Raw genomic sequence first — 19,766 nt, 5'->3', positions numbered from 1 at the left:
TTATTCTTTTTGTTGCAATGGTAAATGGGAGTGTTTCCTTAATTTCTCTTTCAGATTTTTCATCATTAGTGTATAGGAATGCAAGAGATTTCTGTGCATTAATTTTGTATCCTGCAACCCTACCAAATTCATTGATTAGCTTTGGTAGTTTTCTGGTAGAGTCTTTAGGATTCTCTATGTATAGAATCATGTCATCTGCAAACAATGACAGCTTTACTTCTTCTTTTCTGATTTGGATTCCTTTTATTTCTTTTTCTTCTCTGATTGCTGTGGCTAAAACTTCCAAAGCTATGTTGAATAATAGTGGTGAGAGTGGGCAACTTTGTCTTCTTCCTGATCTTAGTGGAAATGGTTTTAGTTTTTCACCATTGAGAACGATGTTGGCTGTGGGTTTGTCGTATATGGCCTTTATTATGTTGAGGAAAGTTCCCTCTATGCCTACTTTCTGGAGGGTTTTTGTATCATGAATGGGTGTTGAATTTTGTCGAAAGGTTTTTCTGCATCTATTGAGATGATCATATGGTTTTTCTCCTTCAATTTGTTAATAGGGTGTATCACATTGATTGATTTGCGTATATTGAAGAATTCTTGCATTCCTGGGATAAACCCCACTTGATCATGGTGTATGATCCTTTTAATGTGCTGTTGGATTCTGTTTGCTAGTATTTTGTTGAGGATTTTTGCATCTATGTTCATCAGTGATATTGGCCTGTAGTTTTCTTTCTTTGTGACATCTTTGTCTGGTTTTGGTATCAGGGTGATGGAGGTCTCATAGAATGAGTTTGGGAGTGTTCCTCCCTCTGCTATATTTTGGAGGAGTTTGAGAAGGATAGGTGTTAGCTCTTCTCTAAATGTTTGATAAGAATTCGCCTGGGAAGCCATCTGGTCCTGGGCTTTTTGTTTGTTGGAAGATTTTTTTTTTTTTTTTTTTCGGGTACGCGGGCCTCTCACTGTTGTGGCCTCTCCCGTTGCGGAGCACAGGCTCTGGATGCGCAGGCTCAGCGGCCATGGCTCACGGGCCCAGCTGCTCCGTGACACGTGGGATCTTCCCGGACTGGGACACGAATCCGTGTCCCCTGCATTGGCAGGCGGACTCTCAACCACTGCGCCACCAGGGAAGCCCTTGTTGGAAGATTTTTAATCACAGTCTCAATTTCAGTGCTTGTGATTGGTCTGTTTATATTTTCTATTTCTTCCTGGTTCAGTCTCAAAAGTGTGCTTTTCTAATAATTTGCCCATTTCCTCCAGGTTGTCCATTTTATTGGCATATAGTTTCTCGTAGTAATCTCTCATGATCCTTTCTATTTCTGCAGTGTCAGTTGTTACTTCTCCTTTTTCATTTCTAATTCTATTGATTTGAGTCTTCTCCCTTTTTTTCTTGATGAGTCTGGCTAATGGTTTATCAATTTTGTTTATCTTCTCAAAGAACCAGCTTTTAGTTTTATTGATCTTTGCTATTGTTTCCTTCATTTCTTTTTCATTTTTTTCTGATCTGATCTTTATGATTTCTTTCTTTCTACTAACTGTGGGTTTTTTTTGGTTCTTCTTTCTCTAATTGCCTTAGGTGTAAGGTTAGATTGTTTATTTGAGATGTTTCTTGTTTCTTGAGGTAGGATTGTATGGCTATAAACTTCCCTCCTACAACTACTTTTGCTGCATCCCATAGATTTTGGGTCGTCGTGTTTTCATTGTTATTTGTTTCTAGGTAGTTTTTGATTTCCTCAGTGATCTCTTTGTTATTAAGTAGTGTATTGTTCAGCTTCCATGTGTTTGTATCTTATACAGATTTTTTCCTGTAATTGATATCTAGTCTTACAGCATTATGGTCGGAAAAGATACTTGGTAAGATTTCAATTTTCTTAAATTTACCGAGGCTTGATTTGTGACCCAAGATATGATCTATCCTGTAGAATGTTCCATGAGCACCAGAATTTTTAACTTGAACATTTTACAGGCTATCAGCAAAAGCTGAGACATTATTTTTTCTTTTTTTGAGGAATGCTGAGTTAAATTAATTGGTAACTTTTATTCTTTCAACAAACATTGACAGGTACCAGCCAAGTTCCAAGCATTGCCGTAGGTGGTAGGGATTTAGGAGAAGACACACTCAGATGTCGCAGTGTGTCAGGGAGTGAGTGCACCATGTGTAAAGGGAGACAGTCACAGACACTGTGGTGGGCTGAGTTGTCCCCTCCAAAACTTCATATATTGATATTAGGTCCTCACACCCAGCACTCCAGAATATGATCTCATTTGGAAATATGCTCATTGCGGTTGTTAGTGAAGATGAGGTCATACTGCAGTAGGGTGGACCCCTAAGCCAATATAAAAAGGAGGAATTTGAACACAGAAAGCACACACAGGGAGAATATAAACATGAAGGCAGAGACAGGGTGATGCATATATAAGCCAAGGAAGGCCAAGGATTGCCTGCAACCACCAGAAACTAGGGGAGCGGCATAGAACAGATTCTCACTTACAGCCCTTAGAAGGAACCACCCTTGACTTTGGACTCCTAACCTCCACCACTGGGAGAGAAGAACTTTCTATTGTTTTAAGATACTTATCTGTGGTACTTTGTTGTGACAGCCCTAGAGAACCAATAGAGACACTGAGAAATCCGGGGCAGTGTGGAAAGTGCCCGTGGGGACCAGCAGGGGAAACAGAGGTGGGAAACTGGCTCCCTCATTTGAATCGATGTGGCATGGGGGGATGCAGCCTGAAATACATTCCAGAGTCTGGAGGCAAGATCAGCTCGAGATACAGAATTGGAAAAGCCAGATTTCCCAGGAGTTCATGAACTCTCCTAAGAAAGGAGAATGAATAGAAAAGAAGAGAGGGCTAAAACTCTAGGAATACCCATCATTATGGGGCTAAGGCTGGACAAAGAGCTAGCAGATTTCATAGAAAGGAGAGTGGGAGGAGGAGAGCCAGGGTAGGTGGGTGTTGTGAGGCTAAACTTGGAAAGGGTTTTAAAGAGATAATGTCAAAAGTGATAGAGAGTTTATGTAATTAGAAAAAAATCATAATAAAGTAAGCCTCTCATGTGAGTGCACGTGGGCGGGCATGGAGTGGGCAGGGGAGAGGGGCTGTAGAGCCATCAAGGCCCTTAGCCCTGAATGGCGGGGTGACTTGGGGGCCTCTGATGACCCAGACGTGAGGGGATTGCAGCCAGTCCAGGGACACCATGACACAGAAGAGCGGAGGTCGGGCACTGTCGCCCAGCTCCTGGGCTTGGTTAGTGCATGGCAGGGTCATGGGGGCCAAGAGGAGGGTCTGGACACTATGTGATGTTGGATGATGGGTCAGCTAAGAAGTCCTGGAAGGGGGAGGCGAGGGGAGACAAGGGATAATGGCAGGAGGAAAGATGCCAGAGGAAAAGAGGGCAATAGGGGTATTGCTTTGGCAAAGAAGAAGGTGCAGACACAGGTAGAAATAATGGAGGGTGAGTGAGCTTGTGAGGAATGGCTTTGGTTTTAGAAAAGAGGAGGTGACGTTTTTGCCTGATGAGGTATGGAGCGGGGAGGGAGGGGGTGTTGGGACTTGGCGAGTGGAGAGAAGTGTGAGGGCAGCTTCGTTGGGTTGCTGACCATCAGGTAATGGTTCTTGGCTGGGAGCCATTTTATCTCCCAGAGGACACATGGTAATTTCTGGAGACATTTTTATTTGTTACAACTGGGGCGGGGTTGGTGCTGGAATCTAGTGGGTAGAGGCCAGGGAGGCTGCCGAACACCCTAGCACCCACGGGATGGCTCCCACCATAAAGATGATCCAGCCCCAAAGGCCAGCAGTGCCAAGGTTGAGAAACCCTGCCACAGGTCAACAGCACATCTCAAACGTGTCTGAGGAGGGAAGCCCTAAACTTCATAGCATACTTCGTGGAACATTATTGATGTATTTAAAATCGCACAGTAGATCTTGTTCCAGAGCAGCCATCCCTGTCCGAGTCTCACAGCCATTCCCCCACATCTGCTCCAGCCTAGCATACCGTTGGCTGTGATGGGCACACGGGAATGCTTTGCAGTTTGATCCAGTTGGAGACAGGATGAGTCTCCAGTCTTTTTAAAAATTTTTTAAATTTAACTTTATTTTTTTATACAGCAGGTTCTTATTAGTTATCCATTTTATACATATTAGTGTATATATGTCAATCCCAATCTCCCAATTCTCCAGTCTTAACATTTGGCTAAGGTGACAAAGCCATTCCATTTCTTACCAGGATCCGAGTTTTGCCTTCAGAGTGATCTTGCCACACTCTCCATTGTGGCTTTTGTGGTCCTTGCTGGTTATTGTCTGATCACTTCAGTAATGCCTTCCCAATAATTGTCAGCCCCTGAAAATTGGCCAGTCCTGATACGTTTCCACCTGCTCTCTTCTGCCTCTTGACTGCCTGACCCTGAAAGGTCACTGTGGGCAGCCGTACTTAATAGTTTGGATCTATGCAGGATTCTGGGCAGAGCTGTCTTTTTTTTAGCTTTCTTTGGAGTAGGTGGCATCCGTGAAGCTGCTGCTTCCAGCCTATTGATTTTTAGAAAGTGTTCATTGCTACTTCGGGTGGAGGAACGTTTGCAAATGAGATGATCTCAAAGCATCCTTAAGGGGAAGAGGAAGATGAAGGTGTGGTTAGCTCTTCCGTCACAGAAATGAAGCCAAGAGCCTAACTGGGAGAGTCCACAGGATGTAGGAGAAAGTGTTGGCACCGAGGACATCATTTAACTTCTCTGAACTACAGTTTTCTTGTAATCAAGAAAACCATTGGGATTTTTGCAGTTCACAGAGTGTCCTTTGTACATGCATCATCTCATTTAATTCTCCAGCACTACATGCTGTAACTGCTCCCTGTTTGTAGGAGTGGAATTGAGACGTGTTTTCAGCTCGTGTTTTCAACAGACAAATTCCTTGAGTCCAAATCTTGTGCTGTCCCCACCACAGCTCGGATGGAACCAGGTGGCCACTGAGATCCATTTGAATGTCAACATACTCTGGTTTTGTATGGAAGGTTGTAAAAGTCCCTGAGACTTCTGAACTTTCAACTGGACTCTTCAGTGATGCGTCTCAAATTATGAAGGGTGTTTTGTGAAACTTGAGACCATCTCACACACGTCTGATTCCTGCATTCCAAACTTCAAGACTGACATCCTTCACCCAACGTGTCTGTGTTAGTATGTGGTGTAGGTCATATTTGTTTTTCTATGACATTCTGTTGATCAATCCACAGTTAGAATTAACAGTAGAATTCCAAGTATTTTTTCAGGAATTTCCCCCTTCAGCTGCTTTGACTCTTTTATTCCTGGAGAAACACAGTCTGGTGGTAGATTTCACACATCCAAGAGGACAGCCTTCACATTGTTTCTGGTGCTAAGAATATGTCAGATATCTGCTCAGCTGCCTGAAGACTAGCAGGCAAGCTCTGGCCTCTGTAAGGACCAGGTTAGGAGAGGCTGGTCTCACCACATCCCTTTCTGTTATTTAGTGTACTTTGGGCCACTCTGGCAGAGATGCTTACTGCAGGGGACCTTCAGAAACACGGCAAGTAGGTTGATCTTTCACTGCCCAAAACTCTTTAGACTTTGATTCACTTCTTCCGGGGTCCTTCCTGTATTCGTTCTTTCTCTCTCTCTCTCTCCCTCTGTCATTTTATAGTAAAAATTTTTTGTTGTGGTAGTAAAATACACATAACATAAAATATACCATCTTAGCCGTGGAAGTGTACAGTTCAATAGTGTTAAGTACCTTCACATTATTGGGTAACCAACCCCCATAACCCTTTTCATCTTACACAACTGCAACTCTGTACCCACTAAACAGCTCCCTACTCCCCGCTCCCTCCAGCCTCTGGGAACTCCCCTTCCACTCTGTCTCTGTGAACTTGAAATTTGTCCTTTTGTGGCTAGTGTATTTCACTTAGCATGATGCCCTCGGGGTTCATCCGTGTTGCAGTACCCTGTTCTCTCTTTCAGATCAGCCAGTTCACAGTTGGCAGCTGGGTTCTTAGACAAAAAGTACTTTTTAAAAAGTACTTAGAAAAGAAGTACTTTTCCTAATTTTCTTTTCTTAGACTCACAGAAAGTCCAGGCTGGTGAATACAGGTGTGGATCTTGCCAGAACCCCCCAGGGTCTTGGTTAGAGTTCATCCGGTTCTGACAATGATGACAGCTCATGGGTGTCACTTGACAGATGGCATCATTATGCCAAGAGCCACCTTAGGGCCGGATGACCTGTTGACCTACAGTGTCGCCTTGGGAGCTGGAAGAACCGCAGCTGAGTGTGTGAGGCCCAGGGAGAGTCAGAGCTCTGAGTCCCTGGCAGGTGCTGGTGGGATGGTAGGGCACTTCCCTTGGGATTTGCTGGCTCAGCTCTGGTCTTAATGATCAGCTGGATCAATGTTCTCAAGTGCCAGCTGACAAACTGCCTTTTCTGGCAGGCCAGGCCCTCTTAACCTGTTGCTCAACTTCCTTTGCCACACGTGGGTTTGGTTTCTGGTGCTGAAATGAAGGTCATGAGATTTGGTTAGAGCCTTACTCAGGTGAGACAGCTGTGGCGCCAGCGTTGTATTGTTTCTGCTCATAGGAGCCCACGTGGCTGTCTTTCGCATCTGGTGAGCCTGATTGCTTTTCCTAGCCTGGGATTTTGCCTTGGAGAGATTCCTAGTGAAATACCGTCCACAGCCTTCTTCCATGAAGAAGGATAGCGAAGGGTTTGGTGCCGAAAGACTGGAAGAGAAAGCTGGACGATGAGAAATGAAATCGGGGCCGTTCACGTGTGTCTCTGTGGTGCAGTGGGCTGGTCTTGGGCTGATTGCTGACCAGCCATGTGATGACTTGGACAAGCCCCTCTATCTCCTCACCTGAAGAATGGGAAAGGTGGGTTCCGCCTTTGCCCTCTCATGAGATCGGAGGATCCCATGGAAAAGTGTTGATCGCTGTGCTCTGTACTTGGTAATTTGGTATCCTGTCTTCAAGCAAGGTGAGCACCATTGTAAGGTGATTAAAACCCACTCTGGTAGGTTGAAGGGGGCCCTAGTGGCCACTTCCCATGGCAGTGACTATTTACAAGTTCACTGGCGTTTAGGTGACTTGAGTGTGGAGAGTCCCCCATCCTCCTCTGCACAGGCCACCCACCTTCCCCTCCTTGATTTGCCACACAAATGAGTGGTTTCCAGAGTGGCCTGAGATACTCCCACAAAGGTCTCAACCACTAGCTTCTCTGAATTACTGTGGTTGCTATACATTTTAAAGTAACTTTGTATACTTTTTAAAAGCTAACTTTGAGCTTTAAAGCCCAGTGAGCCAGGGATATCTCCAGATGGAGGAAAAAAAGCAGTTTGCTCTCTCCCCAACCTGTAGCCACTAGGGCCACAACTGTTGGCCTTTCCACAAGCACTTCTAGTCTCTTTAGATAGAGTCACAAGAGGTTGGAGCTAGCTAAGTATGACAGTAAGCTCCTAGAGGCCATAAAATATGGCTTCTACTTTTTCTCTCCATGTCCAAGCACAGTTTTCAACAAGCTCTTCATAAATCCTTGAATCTCCTAACAGTTAGAAGATGTCACTTGGAGAGACCGTACCAGAGAAGAGTGTAGAATATGGGGCCAGTGAGCTCAAAAGCTTTGCAATTAGCATGGCAGGAATCGAGCCCACAGGTGGATGCATCAGTCACAACAGGGGCTACATCAGAGCGGGTAGGTGGGCCAGTCCAGATCTGTCTCCACTGTGAGAGTGTAGATTACACCGGCAGCACAGCAGAACGACCAGAATAGCGATCGGCGACTTAGGTGCATTAAAAGGATGTTGTAGAAATCCTGAAGTAGATTTCTACCATACAGAGAATTTTCCTTACCTAAACCACTGGATTTACCCGTCCTCCATTCCCCACGTTTACTCCATCCCTGGCGTCTACTCAGTTTTCAGCCAAATCAAGGTCAGAATAAAGAGGCGATTTGGAGGGAAGTCAGCTAGATATTCAGGCTCCTGCAGTAATAGTCAATTACTGAATTCTCCAGAAGCGCCAACTCCTCTATAATGAAGTCCTCAGTTTTTAAATATCTTTAGAAATCAGGTGATTCAGTGTTGGCCACAGCCAGCTGGCTATTTCCTGCTTTCTTATAAAAATAAGATGGTAAAATCCCAGGAGCTGGCTGGGGTTGTTAAAAGATGATCTTAAGCATTTTAATGCACATTATTCTTCATGCAACTTTGAGCCTTAACAGCCTCAAATCGGAATAGGACAGGAATCATACGGAAGAGAACTCAGCTTGCTGCCATTATCCTGCAGCCCTGAGACCCCAGCCAGATCTCCTGCTGTCCTGTGCAACTCCTGGCCACTCAGAGGCCACAGCAGCCAGAGCTGAGAATCAGGGCTGCAGGAAAAGCCATAGCTGAGATGCATTATCCTCACTCACTCTGAGTACAGTGGATCCGAACCAAAATAAAACAAAAGTTTTATCATTTACATCAAGGTTCATACTGTGTGTTTTCGGACACGTTTGACATTGTTTTGATGTATGTGTGTGCTGTAGCACTTTTCTTCCTCCTTCTTTACTCCGCACCAACCATGTAACATGTCCCCATACCTGGTGTGCTATTTGTACCTCTGGGGACGAAATGTTGGTCAACAGAATGTGTCACTGGCATTTCTCCTTCTTGTTAACAGGATTGTTCCCCTGTATTACTAGAGACCCTGATTGACTCTAGAAACACTCATTGGATAGTCCTTCAGATTTCTTATTCTCTGTGTGTGTGTGTGTGTGTCCGTGTTTGCCAAACTTACAAACTTATTATTTAGACCAACTTTGAAATTTTTTTTAACGCTGAAGGTGATTGATGATGCATTAACCGGTATCATTTGCCGCATTCTGTTTTGGAGAAAGTAATTTATACTGCCTCTTGGGCTGGCTGTAGTAACAATTTTGACTAAGTGCTTTCTAACATTAATCTAAACCAATCCTTGATTTAGAATCACCTCCTTTCTACTCCAAGACCGGCTTGGTTATAAAGTTTTTCACCGGGTGTCTTAAAACAGTGAAAATGCTTGTCTATAAATGTAGTAAAGTGTCACTGTGATACATTAATCTTTCGTCTTTTCTTGCCTCTCCTGTTACAGGACTATGAGTGGTAACATATCTGCAAAATGTTTTATGGGATGTGGAGTGCAGCATTTTAAGCCCAGGAATTGAAAACGGGATATGAAACAAGAAGACAGGGGAGGGAGGGAGTCGATCAAGGTCATATCTGTATATTAAGAATTTGGTGGCAGAAAAGCCAAGAAAGGCAAGCTCGCGTTTATAATGGGCAGGTGGCACTAGGAAGTGGTGAAAAACCTGCTGATCTCAGAAGACATGGATGGGAGTTCTTTGCCTCATAAAGTCATAAAATTATGAAGAAATTAGCGACAAGTTATAAGCTATGATGTTGAGCATCTGATGTGGCCATTTTGTTTACCTGCAAATGATTTCAGTGCCCAAGAGCGAGCAGGGTTAGGACAGTAACCTGCATACCCACATGGACGGGTTTTGCACGTTGAAATATGAAGCCCATTCATCATAAAACAAGACTAACGGTTCTTAAAGATACATTTTCAGAGGGTGTTAATAATGCATAATTGGGAAAGTGTTCTGAGGCCATTTTGAAGGATGTGTTTGGAGGAAGGGTTGTTCCGAGTGCTGCTGAGTCAGTGCAGACAAGCTCGCCCTCACGCTGGTTTCTCTTCTGTTTTAGCACATCAGGTCCACCCCTCTGGCCGGGCAGCACCTTCTTCAAGAGAAATGGAGCCCTTCTACAAGGTAGGTCTCTGGCAGCCCCCCTCCCCCTCCCCTCCCCCATCCCCCCACTACTCCTTTGCTCCTGGTGTCTGTCAGGAGAGTTCTGTCTGCTTCAGAGCGGGCACTCTGTGACTGCTGTGGGATGGCTCTGTTTGTCCAGTTCTCTTTATTTCTTCCTACTGACGTCTCCTGGTTGATATGAATTGTTAGTCTGAAATAAGACGGCTTCTTTGGTCTCTTGTCACTGGTCAGATTCCAGAAGTGGTTGGCTTGCTTTGGTGAAATTGGAATTACGTGGGCAGTTAGGATGCAACGATAGCATAAATGGGGCTGGTAAAATCAAACCCTATTACAGATTTCCAGTGCTTGGGCTGTGAGGAATGTTGTGGGTGTTTTGGCACTTGGGTCATCGTGGAGATCCACTTGTTGCTTGCTGTGCCCTGACGTCCATGTGTGCCTGGAAGGGTGACTGTGGTTTGTTCTGAGGCTCAGAGTTCAGACACCCTCCCTCATCCCTGCAGGTGTCATTTGCAGGGGGACATTCTTTCTGCTGCCCAGTCCATCCTCAGCTGCCTTGCGCGACTTCCTGTCCAATGCACTCAAGGGATTCAAACCGCCTTTCATCTCTACTTTTGCTGTCAAGTTTCTATAAAAATGGCCAAAGTTGAAGAAGAACACAGAACTAAAAATAGCAATGAGATGCACGCTAAGTACTTCGAGAAAGTACTTTGGGGAGATGTCTGCTCTGCAGATCAGCTGGAATTGGCTGGCCCCCAAGTGTCTTCTGACTTCCCTTCCCCATTAGCCTCTCTTGATTGGCAGGCTGTCAGAGTGGCACAACTGGCCCAAAGCAGATGGATTTGGTTTTGCCAAGAGCTTTGGAACTGTACTGGGCTTAGGGTGAGGAGTTTCAGTGCATCTTGGTTGGTTTAGAGCCGTTACGCCTCTTTTCCCTAAAAGTTACACGCCCAGGGCCAGCCATGTGTGTGAAAGGAGTAGGATATATATGTAGCTAAGAAAAGAGGCATTTATCTTCAGGTTTCCAGAGTAGCTCAAACAATTGTGAGAGATGTCATCACATTTGTGCTATTGTTTTCAAGGCCATACAATTGTATGTTGTTTTTTTAATAGCCTGTGAAACTGGGAACTTAAGAATTTCTTTGCATCTTTGCTTGGTCCAGGTGAAATGTAGGTAAGCAGGTCTGATTAATCCTAATTTTAATGACCATCATAAATATCCTAAATATTTAAGAAAAAAAGGGAACTCCCTCCACTCTCAAAAATTAATACATAATTAAAAAAAATCTATTCTGTTCTCCCTTCAGAAAGTGTAAATGGAGACCGATTATGATGAGCTTTTGGGTTTTTTCAAGTGGATTTCAAAGTTAGGTGCATCCTTATGTTTCCTCTAGATCTGTAGCAATGATACGAATATCATTCATGGTTGGATTATTTTCACAAAAGGGATTTTATTTACTTAGAGCATTTTCTTATAGGATTTTTATTCATTAAGTTCCACATTAGGGAAGATTTGCTCTGAGCATGTTAGTTTTGGGTTATTTCTGCAGGACAGAAGCCTGAGGGAAAAATTGACAAGGTTTATGAAGCTGAGGGATTTCACCGTGAGATTCTGTCTCATGGGCGGTAGACTTTTCTTCTTTTCTACATAGGGTTAAACATTCTCCTAATTACTCTGGGCATTGAGAATTAAATGATTACAGATTTCAGATGCTCGTTGAATCCACATCCAATTCAATACATCCCATTTACTTTTTATGTACATGTGAAACTCGGAAGTAGCGTGGTGAGAATTCTGGAGTGTGGGTGGGGATTTGCTAATGTTTTTTTTCCTGTTGTGTTTCTTCATTTGCTGTATCTGTATAGAGCGTTCACGAGACACTTACATTGTAATGAGGTTTTTTAAACTCTGTGTGTTCTTCTGAATTATTCTTTTTTAAACTTTATTTTATTGATGTATAGTTGATTTACAATGTTGTATTAGTTTCTGCTATACAGCAAAGTGATTCCGTTTTATATATATATATCTCTTTTTTATATTCTTTTCCATTATAGTTTATCACAGGATATTGAATGTAGTTCCTTGTGCTATACAATAGGACCTTGTTGTGTTTCCATTCTATATATAATGGTTTGCCTCTGCTAATCCCACACTCCCATTCCATCCCCCTCCCACCCCTCCTCCCCCTTGGCAGCCACCGTCTCTTCTCTATGTCTATGAGTCTGCTTCTGTTTCGTAGATAAGTTCATTTGTGTCATATTCTTGTGTTTCTCTGGCGGGCAGTACTGGCTTATCAAGAAGTGGCTGATGCCCATGAACAAAAGTTTTACAGTAAAGATACGGGCATAGAAAGAAGGGAGCTGCCCAGTCATGGCAGAGGAAGGTTTAGTTTAGAATCAAGTAGAAGAAAATGTAGCTGATTTATGCTCACTTTCTCATCTTTATACTTTATATTTTCAATATATGTCCACATTTTTTCTTTATGTCTAAAGCAAGCAGGAGGATGTTTTTCTAGATAATCAGACTAGGAAAGAACTCTGTTAATAGGTTCCAGCCACAAGGATTGGGATTGCAGGCCAGGAGGATCCCCTAAAAAACCCAGTTCCTAGAAGCAGGGTAGTAGGTGAAGCTTGGTCGCACAGGGTGACACAGGGACCCAGCAACCGGCCAGCAAAGCCCAGCTGTGACCGTGGGCCCTGACCACAAGCAGAACTGGCGAAACCGGACTGCATGGGGCCGGGGAGAACCTGCTCTGTGAAGTCACCCTACGGGTTGAGACTAAAAGAATCCAAAAGCAGCAAAATGAGCAGATGTGCCCCATTGCTTCGAGGACAGAGCCTTGTTTTTGACAGAAGGGAGGGAACATGGGCATGTCCCTTCTTGGGAGAGTTGACACTTGTACAAGGCCTTAAAAAGTAAATAGATGGGGGTGGTGCCAGGAGGGAAACAACCAGAGCACATGGGCACGAGAGGACCACAGGTAGAGAGAGCGATGGGGACTCTGTGGGGGTGGATGCAGAAATGAGGGCTTTGCGGGCACTTTGCAATAATGACATCATCATGCACTCCAAGATGTTTTTCAGAAGAAAGCTGAGATTTCCAAAGAGGAAGTAATGGAAGGTAAAACCTGAAATCAGTGGAACAGAATGACCTAATTGGTACAGTGGGGAACCGAGGTGTATTGTCTAATAGTTGTTTGGTTTATAAGCTGTTGAGCAGAGAGGTAGTATAGTTATTTTTTTCCAGCATAAAACCAATTGCAAGAATCAACTGGAAGCCCTCAAGGTCCTGTTGAGGGCGGCCTCTGTGTTTCGGTTCTTGCAGATTCACTGGCAAGAGGACCTGCTGAATCATCTTGTAGTTTTGAGGATAATGGGGTAAGATTTGGTTTGGATTACACCAGGCATGGGTACTTAACATAATTGGTCATTTCATCAATTCACAGTATTTATTTTAAATGCCATTTAGGCTGCTAGAGACATTTTAGTATGTTAGCAGTTTCAGTGCATAGAGAGCACTTCAGGTCTTGTACAATAGTAACCTAGCTGATTGCCAGAAGGGGACAAACCCTTTGCTAAAAGGGGACCCAGGATGGGGCCCAACAGATGAGTGTGGCTTATTCAGAGCCCTCAGGAGTGGCCAGCTGACAGGTGTCCCCAACTGTCCCCTCTGCCTGTCTCTGTGTGTCTTGGTGACAGTCTCTGTGTGTGAAATACATTTTTTTTACCATCTTTTTCTTTTTTTAATTTTTACTAGAGTATAGTTGATTTACAATGTCATGTAAGTTTCAGGTGTACAGCAAAGTGAATCAGTTATACATATACACATAGCCCCTCTTTTGTAGATTCTTTTCCCATATAGGCCATTACAGAGTATTGAGTAGAGTGTCCTTGTGAAGTACATTTTAAAATTTCTTAGGTTATAATATCTCTTATTTTCTTAATTAAAAGAGTAAACTGGGCTTCCCTGGTGGCGCAGTGGTTGAGAGTCCACCTGCTGATGCAGGGGACATGGGTTCGTGCCCCGGTCTGGGAGGATCCCACATGCCGCGGAGCGGCTGGGCCCGTGAGCCATGGCCGCTGAGCTTGCGCGTCTGGAGCTCCGCAACGGGAGAGGCCACAACAGTGAGAGGCCTGCGTACCACACACACACAAAAAAGAGTAAACTATTGTAAGTTTTCTTCCAAACTCCCTGGCCCCAAACTCCCCCGTCTCCTTCTGCCACATAGACACACATATTCCCTTCACCCATGAAACTTAAAATTAGGTTACTTTATTTAAACATCACCCTTGGATGAATTATTTTAATGAGTCAGTGATTCCTAATTAAAGACATTCCTCACCTCTGGTCTGACCGTTCAGGGTCTGCTCCCCGGAGGGTGCATCCCACAGCTACACATGGCATCGCTGCCCTTGCTCGCATCGTTTCTTCTACTAAGACTTGCTACGAGATGCCACCCATCCGATCCTCCATGTCTGCCCCCCCTTTGGCCTTCATAGGCTTTCTAGGCCTCCGAGCTCCCCACGGAGTTTTGTTCAAAGAGAAGCTGCTGCCTTTACAGCTCTGAGCCAGCTGACCGTCTGGGCCTACCCACGCTGCCCCACCTGCAAGCATTTCATTAGTCTCTGTGTGTCAAGCACTGGATTGGTCTGGAACCTCCCTGGGAGGCCCAGGACCTGCCGCCTCCACCACTGACCGCCCGTCCTGGGGTCAGACCCCATGTCCCAACCCTTCTTGCAAAGCAGCTCAAGCCCTGATGCCACCACAGGTCATGCAGACCTGCCCAGTTACCAACCCCCTGCCAGCCTTCCGGGCCCTCCCTCCACTTTTCTCCTCTCTATCCCTCCTGTATGGGGCCACTAATTATTATTAACTCTCTTCCCATAGGATGCAGGGGTGGAATTCAAATAAATTCCCTAACACGCATAGCAGATGCTTATTTCTTTTCACTTCTGACAGCCCCCGGATGAGCTAATGAAATGGAAAGACCTTCCAGGCCTTTTCAGTGCACAGAGCAGGGCTGAGCTGCCGCAGGCCTGAGTGCAGATAGGGGAAAGGAAACCAGCTCTTCTGCTGTCAGATGCATGTTGTCCCCATGAGCGCACAGATGTGCTTGCCACTGGTGTGAAACACGCAGGAAGTGGATTATGCCCAGTAGATGACCTGCTTTGGGGAATGCCAGCTTCCCAAGTTCTAGGCCGGCTTCATGCACTTACTTTGCTGGGAGTCCTTTTATGTATCGCCCACTCTCCACAACCCTTACTCCTTACCCTCTCCCATAGCTCCGCAGTGGGTTTTTTTCTGGTAAACTGTATGCAGTACCTCCCTTTGGTTGTGTTTGGGGCTGTGAAAGGCTCAGCAGCAAGTAGTCAGTATATCTGAAACGAGTTCTCATGGAAAGGAGCCCTGGATTACCAGTGAGGAGACCTGGCTGTGGTCCCAACTCCGCCACTTGGTAAACTCTGACCTTGGGCAAAACTCAGGCATCCCTAGGGTTTCATGTTCCTGCCTGTGAATCAAGGAGCGGACCTCAGGAGTGGCAGGGGTTTCCTGTGGATTACAGCTCTGATCCATACTAGCAACTTCCCTAAAATGGGTCGAGGACTTTCCTGGTGGTCCAGTGGTTAAGACTCCCTGCTTCCACTGCAGGGTACACGGGTTTGATCCTTGGTCGGGGAAGATCCTGCATGCTGCGTGGTGCAACCAAAAAAAAAAAAAAAGAAAAGAAAAAATGAAATATAGTAAAGTGGGTCAAAATGGTTTTGAGGTGTAGCTCAGGGGTGGAGTGCCACCTTCAGCCAGCAGTGCCAGCAGATGGCCCACGGAGAGGAAACAGGGTGATGGCTGCCTGGCTACATCTTGACCCTTGAACAAACCCTTTCTCGTGGATCGTAGGGAGGAAACATACTACAGATTTGGACAACCTGGAAAGGACCCATCTTGGCCTCGTGGGCACCTGGCTTAACCCTCTCTGTGGGGATAAGAATAAACATGCTTGCCGTATGGGGTTCTTATAGGGCTCAATGAATTCATATCGGTAAAGCCCTGAGAACAGGCTGAATTCCCAGAGTTAGTTATTATAACATTTTACAAAACTATGAATCTTAGGAAAACAGGGCTAACATCCTCTGAATGTGGTGTCCCTGTGCTATTTCTCTTCTCTGCTAAAATTTCCCTTGTCCATTTGTTGGGGCTAGTGATTCTCAGAACAGGGCAAAAGATGGAATACCCCGGATCCTACTGGATTTATACGTGGATCTGAAAGACGACTTGTTCAACTCTTTGTATCAGATTCCTTTCAAATAGGACTGCTTCCTTGTGAGGTCCACCAGCTCACAAAGACTGAGTTATACCCCTTGCTGTACAGTTGTACATACCCAGCAGGTGCATAGATAACCACGCAAAAAAGCACGGATTCAGCACCACATCAGCCCAGCTTTAAATCCCTCTCTGTTTGGGCACCAGCTGTTTGACCTTGGGTCTCAGTTTCAGTTGTCTGTAAAATGGGGCTATGAGTTGTGCTCCCCAGAATCTTTGCAGAGATTAAAGGAGGGTGTGAACGTGGAAACATTTGTCCAGTCCAGTGCCTGGCCTGGCACCTCACAAACACTTAATAAAGAGTGGAGTTAACCCTTGACTCTGTTTCGTGCCCGTTAATCCTGGCCGGTGTATTCAGGGTGAAAGGTTCCAAAATTCCTTAAAGGAGTGGTCTCCCAAAAGCCTCTCCTTTGCATGATGTCCAGTCACACTGCCAGCCTCGCCAGTGTTTCCTTTCTGATAGAACCAGGGTGTCTGCATGGCCTGGGTCTCTAGTCCAGGCGCTTCCTTTCTCTCCATCAAGACACAGATTGAAGGTTTTGTTCGGGTTTACCCTGCCCCTCCCCTACACATTTCTTTCCCATTTGGTTGCAGCCTCTGGGCTCTTTGGCTTCTTTCATCTAATCTGCTCCACAAGCTGACTCTTTTGTCCATTTTGCAAAGAGGGCATCCACCTAATGCATAAATCTCTTGATTCTTGCCCCCAGGCATACCCGTTACAAAAAAAAAAAAAAAAAGCAACAGTAATAACAGAAAGGGAACAAAAAAAACCTCTCTACGTTTTCCCCCCAGTGCTAATTGCCTTCTGTCTTTGTTTGGCCTGCAGAAGCCCTTTGGTTTTTCCGAGGAGCCCTTCTCTCTTGGCCTGTTTGTCTTACTGTTCTGCCCTGAGTTATTTGTACAGATATTTATGTAATACAATAATAAAGTCACCTGGCTGTTTTTGTTTACCATCAAGTGAAGTTAAAGGGCTGCTTCTCTGTTCTTCTCATCACTCAAGTTCTGTGTAGTCACTGAGAACAGGCTCTGAAGTTAGTTAAAAACTGTAAGGAAATGCAGTTTTATTTTATTTTTACCCCCATCGTTTTTTTTTTTTTTTTTTTCGCGGTACACGGGCCTCTCCCTGCTGTGGCCTCTCCCGCTGCGGAGCACAGGCTCCGGACGCACAGGCTCGGCGGCCATGGCTCACGGGCCCAGCCGCTCCGCGGCATGTGGGATCCTCCCGGACTGGGGCACGAACCTGTGTCCCCTGCGTCGGCAGGCGGACTCTCAACCACTGCGCCACCAGGGAAGCCCCCCCCAACGTTTTTTTTATTGAAGTGTAGTTGTTGTACAGTATTATATGTAACAAGTGTACAGTATAGTGCTTCACAATATTTAAAGCTTATACTCCATTTATAGTTATTATAAAGCATTGGCTGTATTCCCTGTGCTATACAGTATATTCTTGTAGTTTACTTTGTACCTAATAGTTTATACCTCTTAATCCCCTCCCGCCTTTCCTCTCCCCACTGGTAACCATCGGTTTGTTCTCTACATCCGAGTCTGCTTCTTTTTTGTTATATTCACTAGCTGGTTGTATTTTTTAGATTTCACATGTAAGTAATACCATACGGTATTTGTCTTTGTCTGACTCTGGAAATGCTATCTTAAAAGAAGCCTTTGATAGAATTCTGACCTTCACGGTCTTTTTTTTTTTTTCTTAATTTATTATTTTTTATTTTTCGCTGTGTTGGGTCTTTGTTGCTGCATGCAGGCTTTCTCTAGTTGTGGTGAGCGGGGGCTACTCTTCATTGCGGTGTGCGGGCTTCTCATCACTATGGCTTCTCTTGTTGCGGAGCACGGGCTCTAGGCACGCAGGCTTCAGTAGTTGTGGCATGTGGGCTTCAGTAGTTGTGGCTCATGGGCTCTAGAGCGCAGGCTCAGTAGTTGTGATGCACAGGCTTAGTTGCTCCGCGGCGTGTAGGATCTTCCCGGACCAGGGTTCAAACCTGTGTCCCCTGCATTGGCAGGCGGATTCTTAACCACTGTGCCACCAGGGAAGCCCTTCACTGTCTCTTGGGAATCCAGATTTGCCCCAACTTCCCAGTGTCTGCAGCCTGGCATGGACTCTGAGGAAGCACCAGCCAGATAGCCTGTGTTTTCCTATCTGACTTTAATTTCAGCCAGTCTCTGTACCATTGTCCATAGAAACGCTTTTCATGAAAATCCAGTGTTGTACTCGGCCCTATAGACAGAAATAGGGAAGCCAGCAGGAAGTGCCAGCTTTACCAGGGACCTGGCATTGAGCGCTTCCTCTGGGCCAGGCCCCTGCCGGGTGGGTGGGTGCAAGCTGGTTCTGCTGTTTCCAGAGGAAGGTGGAAACTGGGGCAGGAGTTTAGGAGATGGAGGGCAGGGCCGGAGAGGGAGTTTTAGAAGTTGTCAATCCAGAAATGACCGTGGAAGTTACGAGCCTAGATGAGATTTTCAGGGGGTTATAGAGTGAAAAAGAGGGAAAAGCTCCATCTTGAAGACCTAGATTTGTGATAGAAAGTGGAGTGCAGCTGACAGCAAGCAACCATGGCATCAAAGAAGCTGCTTAGTCAGAAACTGGAGGAAATCACTGAAATGAAGGGAGAGAGTTTCAGAGAGAGGGGACTGGGCAAGAGCAGCCCCTCTGCGGAGGAGCCAGTGGGGGCGTGGGGGGGGGATGGATGGGGCTGAAGAGAGCCACCTGTGGGCTCTGATGATTACAGTGGCAGCAGGGCCTTCGGGGCACGACCGCTCATCTTCTGTCTCTATGGACCTGCCTATTCTGGACGTTTCACATAAATGGAATCAGACAGTAAGTGACCTTTTGTGTCTGGCTGTATATATTCTTTACACTATTCCTATATTAGCTTTATGCCTTAGGTATTATTACTCCCGTTTTGCAGATGGGAAAAATAAGGCCTGGAGCAATTGTGCTGCTCAAGGTCACAGAGCCAGGGTCAGAAACCTGGACTCACACTCATCTCTGGCTCAAAATGGCATCAATATTTCTAAACAGCTTTGCACTTTAGGTGTTTAGACAGACAGTCTGCTGTGTTTTGCAGACTGGAGCTGGGGAGAATCCAGTTATAATGCTTAAAAGCAATTTATAACGAGACAAAAAGATGGAAATGAATGCTTGTCTTCTTTTGTTTGAGTAGTTAAGAGTCTTCTTTTGTCCCCTCACATGACTATTGTAAACAGCTAACTTTAAGGTATTTTCTTTTTTTTTTTTTTGCGGTACGCGGGCCTCTCACTGTTGTGGCCTCTCCCGTTGCAGAGCACAGGCTCCAGACGTGCAGGCTCAGCGGCCATGGCTCACGGGCCCAGCCGCTCCGCGGCATGTGGGATCTTCCCGGACCCGGGCACGAACCCGTGTCCCTCGCCTCTGCAGGCAGACTCTCAACCACTGAGCCACCAGGGAAGCCCACTTTAAGATATTTTAAAGACTGAGGAAAGAGAGAAAGGGAAATCCTGAGATTAGTCATTCAAAGATTAATGCAATGAGAGGGCGTACTTCTTAACAGAATGAATATTTTATTTGAGTGTATCTGAATTTTATACTAGGAAATAGATAAAGATAGTTGTACACGGATTACAATTCAGCAACAGGAATATTTCCTTATAGTTTAATTTTTGGAGCATTTAAAAATGTTTTCCT

The 19,766-nt window shown here is 45.2% G+C and overlaps 1 protein-coding gene across 4 annotated transcripts in view; it reads left to right on the top strand.

Moving 5' to 3' along the window:
* FOXN3 (forkhead box N3) overlaps positions 1–19,766 on the top strand; it is a 422,302-nt gene that overhangs the window by 286,795 nt on the left and 115,741 nt on the right. For all 4 annotated transcript variants that reach the window (XM_081226912.1, XM_081226913.1, XM_081226914.1 and 1 more), the window contains one exon: positions 9,716–9,780. In XM_081226912.1, coding sequence (XP_081083038.1) covers positions 9,716–9,780 — 65 coding nt within the window. The remainder of the gene's footprint in view (positions 1–9,715; positions 9,781–19,766) is intronic.

Source organism: Mesoplodon bidens (genome assembly GCF_964165515.1).
Source record: "Mesoplodon bidens genome assembly, chromosome: 3".
NCBI classification, from domain to species: Eukaryota; Metazoa; Chordata; class Mammalia; order Artiodactyla; family Ziphiidae; genus Mesoplodon; species Mesoplodon bidens.
The sequence above is the reverse complement of the archived record's forward strand: the minus strand, read 5'-3'. Positions and strand labels throughout refer to the sequence as shown.